At 37.8% G+C, this 16,988-nt stretch overlaps 1 protein-coding gene across 1 annotated transcript in view; it reads left to right on the plus strand.

The window, feature by feature from the left end:
- Positions 1-4,453: 4,453 nt before the first annotated feature.
- Positions 4,454-16,988, plus strand: part of DPH6 (diphthamine biosynthesis 6) — a 198,113-nt gene continuing 185,578 nt past the window's right edge. The window contains exons 1-3 of the mRNA XM_064658507.1: positions 4,454-4,758; positions 9,044-9,138; positions 11,410-11,603. Of these exons, the coding sequence (XP_064514577.1) occupies positions 4,736-4,758; positions 9,044-9,138; positions 11,410-11,603 (312 nt within the window). The 5' untranslated portion in view covers positions 4,454-4,735. The remainder of the gene's footprint in view (positions 4,759-9,043; positions 9,139-11,409; positions 11,604-16,988) is intronic.

The raw sequence follows: 16,988 nt of genomic DNA on the forward strand, positions 1-16,988 counted from the left end.
AGTTAATATGAATTTTAGCTTGCACTAGTGTCTGATGGAAATGGAAACACTGGTCATTTTGACAGAGGCAAGATGGTATAAGGCTAATTTTATACTTTTGACTCTCTGAAGATTAGTAGATTGGTTAGCGAAAATTAAGTTCAACAAAAGCTTAGAAAAACTCTCATCATATAAGGACAATTACAGTCAAGAACCTATATAAAGCTACCTTAGGCTAAATTCTATTTCTGTCATAGTAGTTCATAAATACAGGTCTGAGAGTCTTCAAAAATTCTACATAAAGGACAAAGTAAAGTTGTGCAATTTCATAGTTCCTCAAAAACAAGTCAAATCACCTATGAAAATGACAAGTCTTGTCTTACCAGAACTAAGAACTATAGGAATAGGTGCATATATATTTAGTAGTGTTTATACGGAGCACTTAGGAGCAAGGAGCCCACAGGCCCAGTACGTCATTCCTCACATACAGCACTGATCACCAGGGTGATCACCAGTGTGAATGGTTGGAGGTCAACCAGAAGTATACCTATTTCTGTCTAAAAAGAGATGATCAGTGTGACAACGTGCTCAAGCTAATCTTAACAGGCTGTTTTATCCTGGGCCTGATGCACTGTTAGCATGGTTATGCAGCATTCAAGCAACGCTCCTTACATCTGTCGAGCTGTAGAAATGTTGACAGAAGGACCTTGAGTCCTTCTACCTCTGAATGGGGAGATACGCTGCCCGAGAAATTTCATTCAGATTCTGGTAGTATGTCAATACATCTCAAGCTGCCAAACCAGAGTATTTTTCCCAAAATTTAATTCAAGTTTATCTTGTGGAAGAATTCATAATATCGTGTTTACTGTGAAGTAAGTGAAAATTCAGGAAAGTTGTCAATGACAGGCAGCTAAAGGAACTCTGCAGCCAGTTTCTTAGTGAAAAAGTCCAATATATCCTCTTGTAAAATCTCAAATAATTTTTTCTGTATTACATAAACAGCTTTGGGTATTAAGAACAGCAAAAATTCTGCCACCTGTTAGATGAGGAAAACACCTCTGACTGCAGGAGAGTCAGAGCAGGACACTCTAATGAGAGGCAATAGTGGCACACTGCCAGCTACACCCGTGAAAACCCTGACATTCCCGTTTTGGACATGGCATGGTGAGCAAAGGAGGAGATGATTTTCAAACCCTTTTTTTCCAAAATGGAAATATTCTTCTAATATTACACCTGCTTTATATATGCAGTATTCTATTACTTACTGGTGATTATATTAGGAAATCTTTTAATTAAGAACTTCATTAGTTCACCTTTAAGTGCCAATCACCAGATAATTGGCCCTTTTCTAAGAGGCACTGCAGCTCAGGTATGCTAAAATGACTGTTTCTCAGAATAACTTACTGAAAGTAAGTTATTTTTGGAACTCATTTATAAGAGGACTTAATTAACTATTCCAGATCATTAGGGATACTGCATTGCGTTTTTTAATCCTCTGACAGGTTCCTCCAGTTATATTAATTCATTATCATTATTTTCAACTCTCTAGGCAGAAAAGGGTGAAAAAGAAACACTGAGCCATTGCTGGCATTCTGTACAAACTAGCCAGTACTTCTCCGAGATGAAAGGCAGCTTTGGTGGATTTTATTGTTTCAGCTGCTGCGGCAGTAGAACAGAATGTCTTGGGGCAAGCAGCTTGAGAAATGATGCACTGCCTTTTGTCCACCGTCGTATGGCAGAACTTTTCAAGAGCAGTGACACTGCAACAGAACTATTCCATCAGGTGAATGAGAGTAAACAGGTTTTCTCACAGAATATATTCCACATAATCTGAAAACAGCATCTTTTTGGGGAAAATCTGTTTTGAAACACCACTTTATTATTCAATTTTGATATATTTCGCGAATTCTGGGAGCCAAATCTCACTTTTTTATTTGTGCAAATAACTACTGATGTCTTCATCAAATGGAAGCAAAAATTCCAATCTCACTAGCACACAAAGCAGACTTTGGTCCTAGAGTGACATATGTAACTTCTACTTCAAACAAGTCTGACTTGTAAGTGGAAATTTGATTTTTTTGGAAGCTGTAAAACTGAATGCAATAGAACCATCTGCTGAAAAAACAGCAACATTGTATCAGAATAGATTAGTAATAACAGACCTTTGCAAAAAAGTGGGACTTCAGAATTACTCTTTTCCAGATCTTCTAACAATGCTACTTAGAAGAGATCTTTACAAGTCTTTGAGTATTTGTTCTAAAGCTGTCTGATTAAAGTTACAGATTATATGGCCTCTCCATTTTATAAAGCATCAGAATAACTTACGTACATGATTTTTAGACTTTCCATGTATCATTGCCAAACATTGTAAATTAGTATCTTTTAAGTATTCACAACTACTAGTCAAATTATTCTTTCTTGTGATAATAATAAACATATTTAATTCAAACACAGAAAACATGGAGGTGATGTATGACAAAATTACCTTCTTTTTTCTTTCTTTTTTGGTCAATAAATCAAATACCTTTGGTCTGCCTTTTTTTACAGTTCCTCAGAGGTGTGGTTATTTTTTACTAGTTCATCTACTATGCAGTATTGCTTCATTCAGTTTGGTAATCTCTGCTAAAATCTCCCTTTTAATTCAGAACATGTCTCCATTACCTCTCCGAGCCAAAAAGAGAACCCCAATCCCTACCAAAATCCCTGCCCTTTCATCAGAATTTCACATCTAAGTTACCCTTTTAGATCACCTAAATGTCTTGAAGAGCAAAAAAACTTTCAATGAATCACACATTATGTCATCACCAATAAACTAGCAGGAAATTCAACTGTCCTGTAAGTAATTCCAAGGAAAGTCAAATATTCTGTCTCATAACTGTTAGCCTGTGGTGGTCAAAGCATGAACCAAGGATTTATTTGCTTTTAAACATGTGTTTTTTGCAATTATTCCAATGCAGAAAAATCCATGTTGTGTTTATTACCTCTTTCAAACTACTTATCAAATAAGTTTTATATTGATTGTCACTTCTTAAGTTTTCAAAGTGTATTTAGGAAGGCATCATCACCTTCATATCTGCCCATAATTATCCACTCCTATTTTAGTGTTTTACTGTACAAATCATGTGCTGACTAAAATCATCTTTAAAAAAAAGTGGTCTTTCAAGCTGTTTCATGAGCTGTGCATAAAAAAACTTATATATTTGTCTCTCTAGGCATTTATTTTGGTACATTTATCACTATAACAAAATGTTTTTTCCTAGAATATTTTCTTCCACATTTTCTCTTGCTGGGACCTTCATAAACAAATTTGTGTGCAAGGAACTTGAGTAAACCCTGAGTGGTACAGATTGTTATACAGCATTGTATAGTTTCATGTTACAAGGAACTGATAAGTTAGCACTCACAGTGCATAAAGCATTTGTACCAGGCTTGAGAAACAAAGCCTTTTGTGATCTGCAGTGGTTGCTGCAACTGAACTCAAAAGGAACCATAAATCGGCGTTCCCGGTCATTGCCAGTTTACACGCTGGTACCGAGGCTCACCCTGAGGCACTGCACTTGTACCCGCTGACCCTGCACACCAGGCTCCACCGAGGGCGAGCAACCAACAGCACGCCAGTGACTTCCTGCCCCCACTTTAGTCTCATGGGCCCTTTGAATCAAAGCCCGGACAGTGGTGGGCCCTCAGACTACTTCTCAAAACACTGCCACAATACACCAGCAATGGTTTTATGTGGTGGTATAGAATTCCTGAAGTTAGCTTAGTGGTACAGTTTCATGGGCGGAACTAACTCACAGGTTTCTTCTGTGACATGGGAGAAATAGACTTGTGTCTGGAGTCAAGAGATTGGGCACCTGAGTACGCTTTTAATTGACTCAGCCTACAAATCTGCAGTGCTGCCTGTTGTATGCCTCATGGCGGGATTGCTCAAAACATTGGCCCAAAACAGGGATCAGATGACAAGCTCAGATCTTCGATATGCAGAAGCTGAACCCAAGGGTGCGGGTGGACATTCTGTGCTCGTCGGCTAGCAGAGAACCCTTAGGGAGGCAGCCAGCTCTGCTCTGCTGTCCCTCCCTGCTCGCAGCGGCGATTACAACCGGTCCGCGGCGACTTCTGAAGCCCCGCGGCAACTCCAGCCCTCGGAGCGGGCCCTGCCGGCCTCCCAGCCCCGGGACGCGGTGCAGTGCAGCTGCCACTGCGCCCCGCAGCGTCCCCAGCGGTCACCCCAGGGCGAGGGGGCGGCCTCCCTCGGTCGGCCCCCTTCCCTACACAACACTCGCTTGCAGCAGGTCCGTGGCTCTTCGCTGAAAGGCAGAAGGCAACAGGCGGGCACGGGGGAGGTGGCAGGAGCGCCGGGCGATGCTCTCACACGGCCGGCCTGGGCCTGCCGGCGCGGCCGCCCTGCCCGCCATAGGTGCCCCGCGCTCTGCCTCCGCGGCCGCGCCCTCCTCCCGCCCGCCGCCAGCCGCGCCTGGGCTCCGCCGTCCCGGCCGCGGCGCAGCCTTGCGGCGGCGGCAACACGCTCCTCCGGGCGTGGGGAGCCGGGGCTCGCCGAGCCTCCCGCCTGCGCAGGCAGTGTGCCGGCCTGCCCGGGAGGAGGGCCCGCCTAGGGAGGCGGCCAAGCGGTAGCATCGGAGGAGCCGGCGGCGTCCGCGGCCCAGGGTAGCTACGGCGACTGGGCTCCTTCCCTGCTGCGCTTCTCGGCTGTCGCGCACCTCCCTGTCAGTGTTACCGCCCCCGGCCTGTGACCAAGATGAGAGTAGTGGCTTTGATCAGGTAACGCGCTGAGGGAGCGCCCATGAGAGCGAGCGGGGCACGACTCGCAGGCGGAGGGAGGGCGCGGGGAGAAGCCGTGCCCGCCCGGGGGTCGCGCTCCACCCAGCGCCGTCTTGGAAACCCTCCCGTCCGGCCCCTCCCGCCCAGGCGTTTCCTGCCGCCCCCCTTCCCCTGCCCTGGCGACTGTGTCTGGGCCGGCTGCCGGCTCTGCCCTCAGGGTGAGGATCTCAGAGTTTCTCTTCTGGTCTCCCCGTGTTCCCCGAGACGCTTCAGAACCTGGTGTCTGTTAGAAAAAAAGAAACAAACAAACAAACAAAAAAACAAACCAAAAATCAAAAACCCCAAACCCCCACAACCAACCAACCAAAACCCCCCCAAACACCACCCACAATTATTTTCTTCGATCGCCTGCTCGGCGCTCTCCCAGTGTCCCGGGTTATCCCGCCTGCAGCGCGGCGGAGCCGGAGCCGCGGGCAGCGCTGTGCGGGTCGGAGGCGGCGTCCCTGGTGGCGCAGGGCTCGGCTGCCTGTCCTGCGCTTATAGAGGGGGTTCTGCTCATTTGCAGTTCATTATCTTAACGCTAGATTTTTCGGGTAGTTCTTTTGAGAGAGATTTAATTTTGTAAGAGATGAAGCTCAGTCGTTTAAATAGTTGGAACTGGACACAACCCCTATCTGTCGGGCTGCTGTGTTTGCCGCCCCAGCCGTCCCCTCGCCCCGGCTGCTTTTAGTCAGTTTCTGCAGTTCTTGCACTGTAAATATTTATTTTTAGAAACATTAATATATTGTATCAAGGACAGGCGTGTTCTTTTCTTGAAGAAATAATACTTAGTTTAAAAAGAACAAGCTAGAAAAACTAAATGGAAAAGAATTGTGCAGATGTGAGCAGTGTATTTTTGGGTGCAGGAGCTGTTTACTTAAGCCTTTAAGGTATTAAATTCTTTCAGGCATTGTCTAAAATCAAACCTTGTTGACATTGGAGCTTGGCCACAACAATTGTAAATAATTCCAAACATCATCCAAAGAGGAGAAAATACAGGAAATGTTATCTATGTTTTGCAAGATTTGCTTAAATACAGCGTAGGAAAAAAAATCAACTTTGGTGATTTTTCTTGTTTCATAGATAAGATTTTGTCTTCCAGGTTTACTTACATTGATTTTCTCTAAGCAGAGGAATGCGTTAAAAGGCAGGATGGAATAAAATCCTAAAAACAGGTTTTTAACACAATTGCTATTTTAATGGGCTGTTATACAAGGATGGATTTAGTTTCAGTAATAGTTTTAAGAAGACTTTTAAAGAAACATCAAAGTGTCTGAAATTTTTGTAACAGAGCTAGCCTCAAAGATTAGAGGGGAACAAAAGTATTTGAAAAGTGCTTCTTGCTTTTGAGGTCAGGATTATGTATAAAACTGCTTTATTTTAACCTGTTTCTATTCCTTCTAAAATGCTGGCCACACTTAAAGTTGATAGTCTTGCTTTAAGATGGTATTTATGGGGTAAACCCTGTATTGTGTTTTGTGCTAAATCATAGGCATTTTAAAGTCAGTCTTCAACCTGAAATACGATGTTTTTCGACTCTTTAATTCTTCTAGAATTTTTTTAACTGTAAATGCTTACACTTGCCTTTAGAAAGGAATTTTGCTCAGAAGTCTTTTGCAGGCTCGTATCTTTATGGTTACTATGTTTTTTTTAAATCTGGTATTTTGTTTGTCTATAAGCCCGCCTGTTAACATGCTCACAACAGTGTCCAAAAGAACCCTGACTTTGGCCCCACTTTGGAGTTTTCTGCAAAAAGGCCTTATGATTTTTTTCTATGATGAGAATTGAGAGGAGTTCCTGGCCTACCTCAGTATCTGTCTTCATCTCTCTTATGTGGACTGTGCTGAGTCCACCTTTCTCCCACAGCATGGGCTGTCTTGGTTTCACTGATCTTAACCATAATGTGTTTTACAGCTAGTTTGGAAGGCCTTGTAGGTAGGCATGGTTTTGTTCTGTTTCTTGGTACTGTTAGTTTTTAGGGATAAGCAATACAGAAATTAAATAACTGTATAGTAGCATGTGATCCAGTGAGCAAAAATTTCCACCAAGTAGTTGGTGGTCTAGTGGAGGAAATACAAATGCAATTTCATCTTAAATGTCTGTTTATATATATATATATATAATTTATATATAATTTATATATATATAAATTAATTGGAAAGATTAACAGATTTATTCCAGTGGCATTTTAATTTTTTAAATATTGAAATGCTGTAAACAGCATAGGCATATAATTCTTTTTTCTGAAGTGGTGTTTGTCATTGAAATCAGAACTAGCGGGAGACTTATTTTTTAGCATATAGTCATTCAGCAAGAAAAGAGCCTTTGTCTCATTATGATTCTGCTAAGCCTGAAGTTTCATATTATGAAGTGAATACTATCCATGTTTTCAAGCTATCAAGCACAGTATTCAGAGTTAATGAATGTATGATTTTTTAAAATTTTTTTTGCCATATATAGGTTAGAAGAAAGTTGTAGATATGCATGAGAAGAATGTTAAGCAAGAGATGGAGCCTCAAATTAGGAATTTATTTATCATATTTATATTTACTTTTGTAGCACTGAAATAGAGGCAACTATTTTATGAAAATCCATTAGGTATGAAAAGATGCCCTGTTATTTATACTATTTCTACTTTGGATTTACAGAGCAAATGAAGTACAGCATACAGAATTTTAGCATGGATAGAAGCAGGAATTGAGGGGAACAGCTTTATGGTTGCATTCCTGGAAGGCACTTTCAAGCTCTTGCATAGAGGGCTAGATAAAGAGGGGAACTTTACGCTGAAAATTCTGAAGAAGTTTGTTGCAGAGTCACAGAATTATTTAGGTTGGAAAAGACCTCCAAGAGGTCCAACGTTTGACCAATCACCACCTTGTCAATCAGACCATAGCACTAAGTGCCACATCCAGTCATTTCTTTAACACCTCCAGGGTGCTGACAGCCCTTTCCGTGAAGAAATTCTTCCTGATGTCCAATCTGAATCTGCCCTGGTGCAGCTCGAGGCCATTTCTTCTTGTCCTGTCTCTAGTTGCCTGAGAGAAGAGGCTAACCCCTACCTTGCTACAACCTCCTTTCAGGTAGAAATAGTAATAGTGTGGTCACAAGGAAACCAACAGTCTACTGTAGGAAGAACTGCTTGTACTATCTGTTCTTCTGTGCATATCTTGGTGATTCTAAGAAAAGATGCAGTTTACAGAGCTTGTGTAGATCTCTGTTCCCGTTCCTGCCCTGGTTTTCGTGCCATGGCATTTAAAGAAGCTGCACAGAATCTCCACCTGCAGTTGTAGTTTGAATGCCGTGAGTCTAAACGTGGATCTTTTAAGCAATGTGTATTCTAGAGTACTCTTGGTTTTATTGATTGATTGTAATAGTTCTTTTGCTAGTGATTAAAATCCATGAGAAGGACTTTTTCAGTTACTTCAGAAGAGCAGGATTCTTTCCTCACTGATAGGGGAAAAGGTTCCAGTAGATTTTGAATGAATGTCAAAATTAATTGTATTCTCTCTGTTGGAATATCATGTGTTGGCCTCAGAGAAGAATGTAGTTATGTTTGGGTTTATATTTTTTTCTTACTAGCAGTAATTTTTATTTGCAGTTAAATGAGGTAAAAAATGTGTATGTTCAATGCAGTGTCAACTGAAACTGCTGCTTGTAATAAATAAAGTTTTAGAGAATGAGAAGGACATTTAAAATGTTGAAAGTTTAGGTTAAGTATCCCACAAAGGTGAAATGTTATTTTTAACACAGGATCAGCAAGGTTTAGAAAAGATCTCTTAAGATCATGGAGTCCACGCATTAGCGTATCACTACCACGTCCACCGCTAAACTAAACCAAGTCCCTAGGCACCATATCTACATGACAGACCTAATTTAAGAAGATTGCTAATGCTGACAACTCTGGAACAGATTTTGGTTTTCTGATCCAAGTTATCTGGTAATGAGTACAAAGTAATTTGTCTCTGGAGTAGAAGACAGTCTTTGAAGGAATTCCAGTGTCAGTGGCTGTTCTTCATGGAACCTCTCAGATTAATAAGATACAGCAATGGTTATGTGCTTTATGGATACTGTATTTAGGCACTATACATATATAGTAATTTTATGGTGAAATCATTCTTTTCCTACCACTAATATTTTACAACTCTTTTCATATTTCAAAACTTTATAACCAGCTCTGATTATGGTAATTTTTAAGCCATTAGGCAAAAGTTATAGGGGAATAAAACTTTTTTTCTTTTTCTTACAGTGGTGGGAAGGACAGCTGTTATAATATGATGCAGTGTGTTGCTGCTGGGCATCAGATTGTTGCTCTAGCCAATTTAAGACCTGCTGAAAACAGAGGTATGAAAATCACATTTCTTATAGGAGATTTTTTTTATATATATATTAGAAACAGTGAAGACACAACTGTGCTTGAATTAAGTTCCTTTATGTGTTTTTATAGTTTTGTGTATTGAAGGCAATATAGAAAACTTAAAAAAGGTAAAGAAAAAGGAAGTATTGTGAAGATGTATTAAATGAATTTTTCCTCAAAGGGGAAAAAAGCTCATGAGAAGATGAACATCAGTACAAGAAAGGCTTACACAATTTGAAAAAGAGAATACAGATATCCTGGTGGTAAACAAAGGGATTGTGTGAATTTAGTAGCACAAATGTTAAAAGATGGTAGAGGATATCATCAACCAAAAGTAACGCTGTATTTCTAGAAATGCTTTAAACTGGCATAAACCACTCCAGCTGCCAAAAACGTGCTGTTACGCGTTTGCTCATCTGTTTTTATCTTTGTGTGTCTTCCTTCATTATTCTAACCCAGCATCTGTGAACTGAATTGGGGAATTGATCTGGGTTGGAATTGACCCCGATGCACATATTTTTCCTGCTTTTTCCCTTCCTTTTAGCTTCGACCAATTTTCTGATTAGTTCCTCAGAGGCTCCACCAAGACTTATTTCTGTGAAAGACAATGGGAGAAACTCAGGTAGCCAGTGGTTTGAGGTGAGAGAGGGAGCTGAGTACTTTTATATTGAACTGGAGCATAAATTGAATTTGAAGCGAGACTTGAAAAGCAAGTGAGTTGTTTCCCAGTTGGTAGGAGAGAATGTTAAAGGATGTTAACATACGCTGACTGTTCAACATATGTTAAGCGATTAAGTATGGTATCTGGTAACTGTATAGTGGGAAGATAGACAGAAAGTGAAGAAAAAAGGGAGCTGCCATCACAAACGAGTCATGGGCAGAACTGGCAAATGCTAGGGAAGTACGGGAAAAATTTATTTTCTGGGTAGCTAGGACATAATAATCTCCAATCTTGTTGAATTATGTTGTCTTTAAACTAATTTATCCACATCAGAAATGTAGAATATTGTCATTAAAGTCATAAAATGCTCTCTTTAAGTGTGTAGTTGGAAATTTTGTAGGAAGTTAATTGAGGTGCTTCAGGCAATAGCGTATTCTATGTCATTCTTTTTATTTTATCTTGTACCACTGTTGCCTGGAGAGTCTCAATTAATAAAGAAACTTTGTATTCTAAACAGAATATCAGTTAAAGACCTTGTCATATTGATGTATGTTAAAAAATACTGAATTTTCTTTTAAATCGACTCTTCTAGTCTAGATTGGTTAGTTGTGGTTATGGGTTTGGATTTGCCTATTTTGAGCAGAAACGTATCTGTTGTGTGGCATCAAATGTGACATGACCTAATTGTTACATCACAAATCAGTTATCTTGATCAATGTTACAGATCTTTTTCCTTGCAAGATGTACTCTGTAGGTATACAGCAGAAATGCTCAGTGTCTCTATGTAAATTCAGAGAAGTACCAGTATTACAAGTTAGCATTAAAATACTGAGCTGTGTTAGCTTTTAATAAAGTGGAGATTTAACCAATAATGATGTATTACTTTATCAATCTGTTAGAAAGATTATCTGAAAGATTTGATATGTAAATGGTTTGTTGTGTAGTTTGAGATTTAATTCTAATCCATGTTGTCTGCATTTTAGCTGGTTTTTTTCTTATCTGCTAGCTACAAACTGCTTGTAAGAAAATTCAGTTATTTTTTTCTCCTGATTAAGGAAATAGCTGTGTGTTGATTAAGCAATATCAAAAAATTATAGTGGTCTGCTTTTATTCTACTTAAACAGAAATAATTTCCTTTCATGATGACCATAATAACAATTTTAACAGCAAAGTTTTTGTAAATTTTGACAACCTATTGCTTATTCTCAGAGTTGCAGTGCATTACAAATTTTTTGCTCCAAGTATGTTGAAATGTGTCTGAGTCTGTGCTTCTGAACTCTGTTCCTATTAAAATTACCATATAAATAGGGGCAGAATTGGACCGGTATGAGATTTTTGGATAAAGCAGGAAGAAGAAAAGGCACCATGATTTGCAAATAGGCAGCATGTTTGTGACAGATGTCTTCCTCTCCATACGTCTGTTGAGTGGATAAATCTATTTTTTTTCTTTCCATGTTTATAGCGGTATTGTCACCAAACATCTGTTTGTGCACTGAAAAATATTAACATTTAGATTTTTTCAGTGCTTTGTAGTCTTTGTATTATCTATAATTGTTGAAATAATGTACCTGATATGTTTGTTTCCTAATTGTGGCAGGGCAGACTGATGAATTGGACAGCTATATGTATCAGACAGTAGGACACCATGCCATTGACCTGTATGCTGATGCATTGGATTTGCCACTCTATCGTGGTTTCATAAAGGGTACCAGTGTAAATACTGGAAGAGTGTACAGGGCATGCCAAGAGGATGAGGTTGAAGACCTCTACCATCTCATGAAACTTGTTAAGGTATGCTGATTGAAAAGAATTATATGGTTGGGAATAATTATGTTGCTTAACTCTTTTATGAATTTAAGTAAATGATCCACTTAAGTATTTATGGAAAGCTTTGAGAAAAAAATGGAACACTTTTACAGGTTTTATTTCTATTCCTTTCTTTCTTCCTGGCACTGTAAATATAAAACATAACTAAGTTTCTTTTTCCCACAATGTGAATCAGACTTATTAATCCCCATTTCAAGCCAAAACCTTGTTTCTATTTAATAAAAACACCTGTAACAGGTGCTTGGCATTACTACAAAAAACATAATTGTGACAATCAGCTATAAATAGAATGTTTAAGTTGCTTTGTATTTGAAATAATGCATCACTTCATTACTTAATGAGAGATCTTTGGGATTTGAGGGATTTACCAGTGTATTGAAAGTAATGTCTAGACATTTCCATTTGAGTACACTTGTGCTCTGTAAACCAGAATCTGCTATTTGTCTGTATGTTACAGATCATTTACGAAGTATTACAGAATATCATACAGTGATAGTTTTGATCCTGGTAGTCCCGTATCTATGTTCTAATATATGACATCATAGCAGTACCATTTGTCAATCCTTTTTAGCTATAAAATCAATTAAAGGGAGATGATGAGCTTATTATCTAAAAGACTTAAAATTTATTCTCTGTTCTTTTTCAAAATCTGTCATGTAGTACTTTATTTTCTACCAGAATTAAATCAAATCTCATTGAAAAAAATAGAAAACCTCCCATTGACTCTAGAGGTTTCCCACAGAGTTTGAGTGAACGTGCTATGTTTTCAGCTAATTGTGTTGATGACTACTGTGCGTAATACTAAAACTAATACAATGTTCAAAATATCATAATTGTTATCTTAAAGAAAGTAAATACATAATTTTATTCATCAAACTGGTAGACTACTTTCTGAAACTTCAGTTAAGTTTTTAGTCTTCAGATCGAGTATTGAACATTAATTATCTAGCTCCTTTTCTTTCACTGAAATGAGAATTGAGATTCATGAACCTAAAAGCTTCAGGTTTTATTCTGTGTTCAGTTTAAAAACAGATCAAATTGCAGATAAGATCCCAAAATGTGGTTGGAGTGCAGAGTGCTTCCTGAACCATCTTGCAGTCAAATGTTACATCTTCTAAACATTTTTGGCAGGAAAATCCTGTTCATCTAAAGTAAAATCAAGATCATACACCTGTGTTGGAGTATGAGACTACAAAACAGTAGAATAGTGCATGTAGGCACTACAGCCTCAAGTTGTGCTAGGGAGGTTTAGATTGGATATTAGGAAAAATTTCTTCACTGAAAGGGTTATCAAGCATTGGAACAGGCTGCCCAGGGAAATGATTGAGTCACTGTCTCTGGAGGTATTTAAGACATGTAGACTGGGGGCCTAGGGGCGCGGTTTAGTGGTGAATTTGGCAGTGTTAGGTTAGTGGTTGGACTTAATGATTTCAAGGGTCTTTTGCAACCTAAATGATTCTATGATTATGCTCGAGTGCTTCATAGAGGTTTTAAATGGAATGTGCATATCATGCAGTACAGGAATCAAAGGCAATATGATACAGCAGTTTTAAATTATTTTTGAACCATGATAGTATTAGAAAGTAGAAGGACCAGTATCTGCTCTCTCTAGTGGCTGCATACTAACAGCTTTCTACTGCTGGGTAAGATAATAAATTACTGATCAATTTAATTAAAAATGGGCAAATTAGTGGCAATTAAGAGGATACTTCCTTTCTGATTCTTGCTGTCTTTGGAGGAATGGATGCCTGACATAAATTAATGCTAATGTTAAATCTTGACAACTTCTGCTTTGGAAGTTTGTACATGATAATTATAACTATAGTTGAAAGAGATGTTATCAGGTTGTCTGGAGCTAAATAACTATTTCTTTCCTATATAGAACTATTAATTTCACTGTGCGATATCTTAAATCATACATATTAACAATATACTGCCTTTATGTTAGACTTTGTATAACCATGTTTTTAGAGTCAAACCTAGCTATGAAATTCTGATGCAAAAGTTTCAGGAAGATGTCTCACATATTTTGATGAATAATGACAAAATTATCAGAGGGACATAAACTACAGCAGCTATGTTTTTTTAATATTAAGAAAAAGACATGAACATTTTTCTTCTCTGTGTTAACAGTAACTTTGAAAGCTTTCTGGTTTTATTTTTTTCACATTTTTTAATAACTGCTGTTTAGTAGCTTTACTATGTAAGTCTTAATCACTGAGGATTTTGCTTTAGGAATTTTTTTCCCCAGATGTTAATAGTTTTAAACAGAGAAGTCAATTTGCATTCTATTGAAGGGAGGGGAGGAATTTTGTGGAAGCCTTGTCAAAGCCATCCTTGAGTGCTTGTAATTTTAAAACACTGGTCAAATAACATAGCTCTGTTTTTCTGTTAAATGGTTTGGGGCCAAGAATATGGGAAAGGTGTGTCTAGATCAAAATGACATAGTGTGCCTCACTTTCCATTTGCAAAGAATGCTTGTATTGCGAGTACTTCTTTAGTAAAAAATTAAAACAAAGCACATTTGAAAAGCTGTATGAATTCGAAAATATTCAGTTTTTCTAAAAACAACGTTATTACAACAAGATTTCTAGAAAGTAAAATGTTCCCTTGCAGTTCTGGGGAAACCAGGACAACAATCCCGTTCTAGTCCATGTGCCTCAGCGAGTGATATTGACTGCCAATGATTGTAAACCTGTTAATTTTATTGTCACAAAACCAGATGATTGATAGGTATAAAGGAAATTTGTATTTATTTTTTAGTTGACTAATGCCATGTTTTAGATTCTGTATTCAATATATATTGTGAAACATATCAGAGTATTTATATGATGTCTAAATATATCTCACTAGGCAATAGTACAATATTTACATTGTAAGAAGTGTAAATCCTGAACTCTAAGGAATAATTTAATCTCCTTTCAGTGTTACCGAACAGGGATTACTGACACTCTTGTTTGTCCATGTTTGTATTGGAGATTTTCCCAGCAAAGTGTGTAAGCACTAGTGTTTCTTAGTTACCTGATTTATCCTTCATTCATATTTTCATTTAGAAATGTGGGGGGAAACTGTATTTCATTCCCTCTAGTGGTGGGAAAGACTGGAGTGGGGAGAGCTTTGGGGAAACTTTCCTACAACATCTCAATTTAGGTATATTGAACTGTTTTCTCCTCTTTTCTATGTAATTATGATCTTGTTCAAATAATACATTGATGATTTATGCAAGCATATACAGAAGTGCTATTAGATGGGTTGAATGTTGGATTATTTTCTGTATCTCATGGAACTATGGCTTAACTTTTGTTTAGCAGCTTCCAGACTATACAAACCAATACATGATAATTTATTTCAGTGCTCAATTTCAGTAGACAGTTCTGTCCTCTTTCAAATTTCTTCCCTTATCTCCTCTACTTAGTGAAGTCTTTGCCTTTTTTTGGTAAGTTTCCACTGCTGAAGTAATTTGCAGAGTTCTTGAATTTGATAAAAATGTTTTTCTTCTAGCTGCTTTTTTTTTTCATTTTTTTCAATAACACGTTTAATTGCTTGAGGTTTTTTTAATGAATATTTTAAAAATTGATTCTATATATAGTTCCTTTATAATATATTTCCCCGTGTTCATTATAAATAATGAAAATGGATTTTTAGTGGATTTTCAGTTTCAACATATAATTTCTGTCAGAGTCCTTTTTATTGTGCAGTTTGTGGATTCAGAACCTGCAAGCTTACAAAAAAAATGGAGTCCACTTGAAGGAAATGTATATATTGGCGCTCAGGGCTGAAGGAATATTAATTATGAAATCATCTATTGATCATCAACTGAAAAATAAGAATTGATGTTGGATATATTTGATGTATGAAACGTTTGAATAATAATAGCCTTTGCTTATGGCACTGTTTCATTTTATCAGTAATGTGGAAGGGCAAAGAAAGAAAATTTATTTTCTAAAATATTGTCACATTCTGGAGCAGTGATCTTATAACTAAGTCACTAAGAATAAGTAGAGTATTTTTAGTTTCGGAAACAAAGAGCTTAGTAAGACAGTGTGACTTCTGTATTTAATAGTTATTTTTAAGGACAGGATCACAATTTTTTAAATGGTCCCAGACTGATGTTTACTGAAGACGGAAAGTATTCCTGCCTAAGAGTTAAAATTACAATAGCAATGACATTTTAGATGTTATTTAAGACGATATTTTGTCTCAGACAGGGTGTATTAAGTGTGTGGGTTCAGGTGGAATAGAAGTAACTTAGGTGCTATAAGTATTCAGTGAAACTCCTTGAGACTTGGGTTTCTTCAGAAAGCAGTTCTTTGAGGTTTGGGATGAATGGATGAAATACACAAGGTTGTTCTGTGGCCTTCAGATAGGGATTAATTCCCTCACAGAACATAAAGCTTTCAGTTCTTTGGTATTGCTAATAGTCTTCCATGCTAAGGAAACAGTCTTCCTTTCACCCTTCTCCAGAATTCAGGTGCTTTGGCCAATGGGTAAAAAGAGTTCTCAGATTCAGTTTTTTGACTGACTTTCTGTGGCTTTTGTACAGCCAAAGGTTTAGGTGCTCCCATCAGGAAAAATACATGAATAAATATAACATAGTGTGTTACTGCAGGTGTTGCTTCATTGTCTTCACTGTCATAAAATGCATTTAAAAGAAATAGTAAAGAATATAGGAATAGCCATTTGGCTTTTAGGTGTCCATTTTAAATCAACTCTTGGTATACATCTGTGTGGCTTCAGTTTTAGTATGTGCATGATAAAGACTAGTAGTGTACTCTTAACTCGTACAGATAAGGTTTGCAGAATTTCTTAGGAGTCTTAAAGATCTCAATAAATCTTAGCTATTGAATCCTGATGGACTTCAAGTATCTGTAATCTGAGGTTCTCACCATGACGTTCACCAAACTATTTTTGCAGTTTTTAAGTTCAAACAAAGGAGGTAGCTTCCCCCTCTCACTGGTGGGATTCAAAGAATTTAGAAGTGTGCAGAAGAGTTTCTGTTCTAGTAATTTCCCATGTTTTCAGTTGAAGAAAATCTGGCATTTTCCCTATTATGGTCTGAATTATCTGTAGGTGTATAGATTAACTCTTCAGAGTTATATTTCTCAATTTTGGAAAAAGATTAAATTACAGGGAGAAGTATTTTTCTTTATGCTGAATTTCCAAAATAATCACTCCTCCCTATTTTTTTGCCTGTATTTTGCTTATTGCAAATCACAAATACTGTGTCCTTGATATTTTGATAGATTAACTTTATATATAATTCAGCAGCTGAAATATAGAATTTATGTATAGCAAGGGAAATGATAAGTATTGAAAAATTTGTAAAAAATCTTCAATGTCCAGTTAGGG

This window comes from Pseudopipra pipra, chromosome 6 (genome assembly GCF_036250125.1).
Source record: "Pseudopipra pipra isolate bDixPip1 chromosome 6, bDixPip1.hap1, whole genome shotgun sequence".
NCBI classification, from domain to species: Eukaryota; Metazoa; Chordata; class Aves; order Passeriformes; family Pipridae; genus Pseudopipra; species Pseudopipra pipra.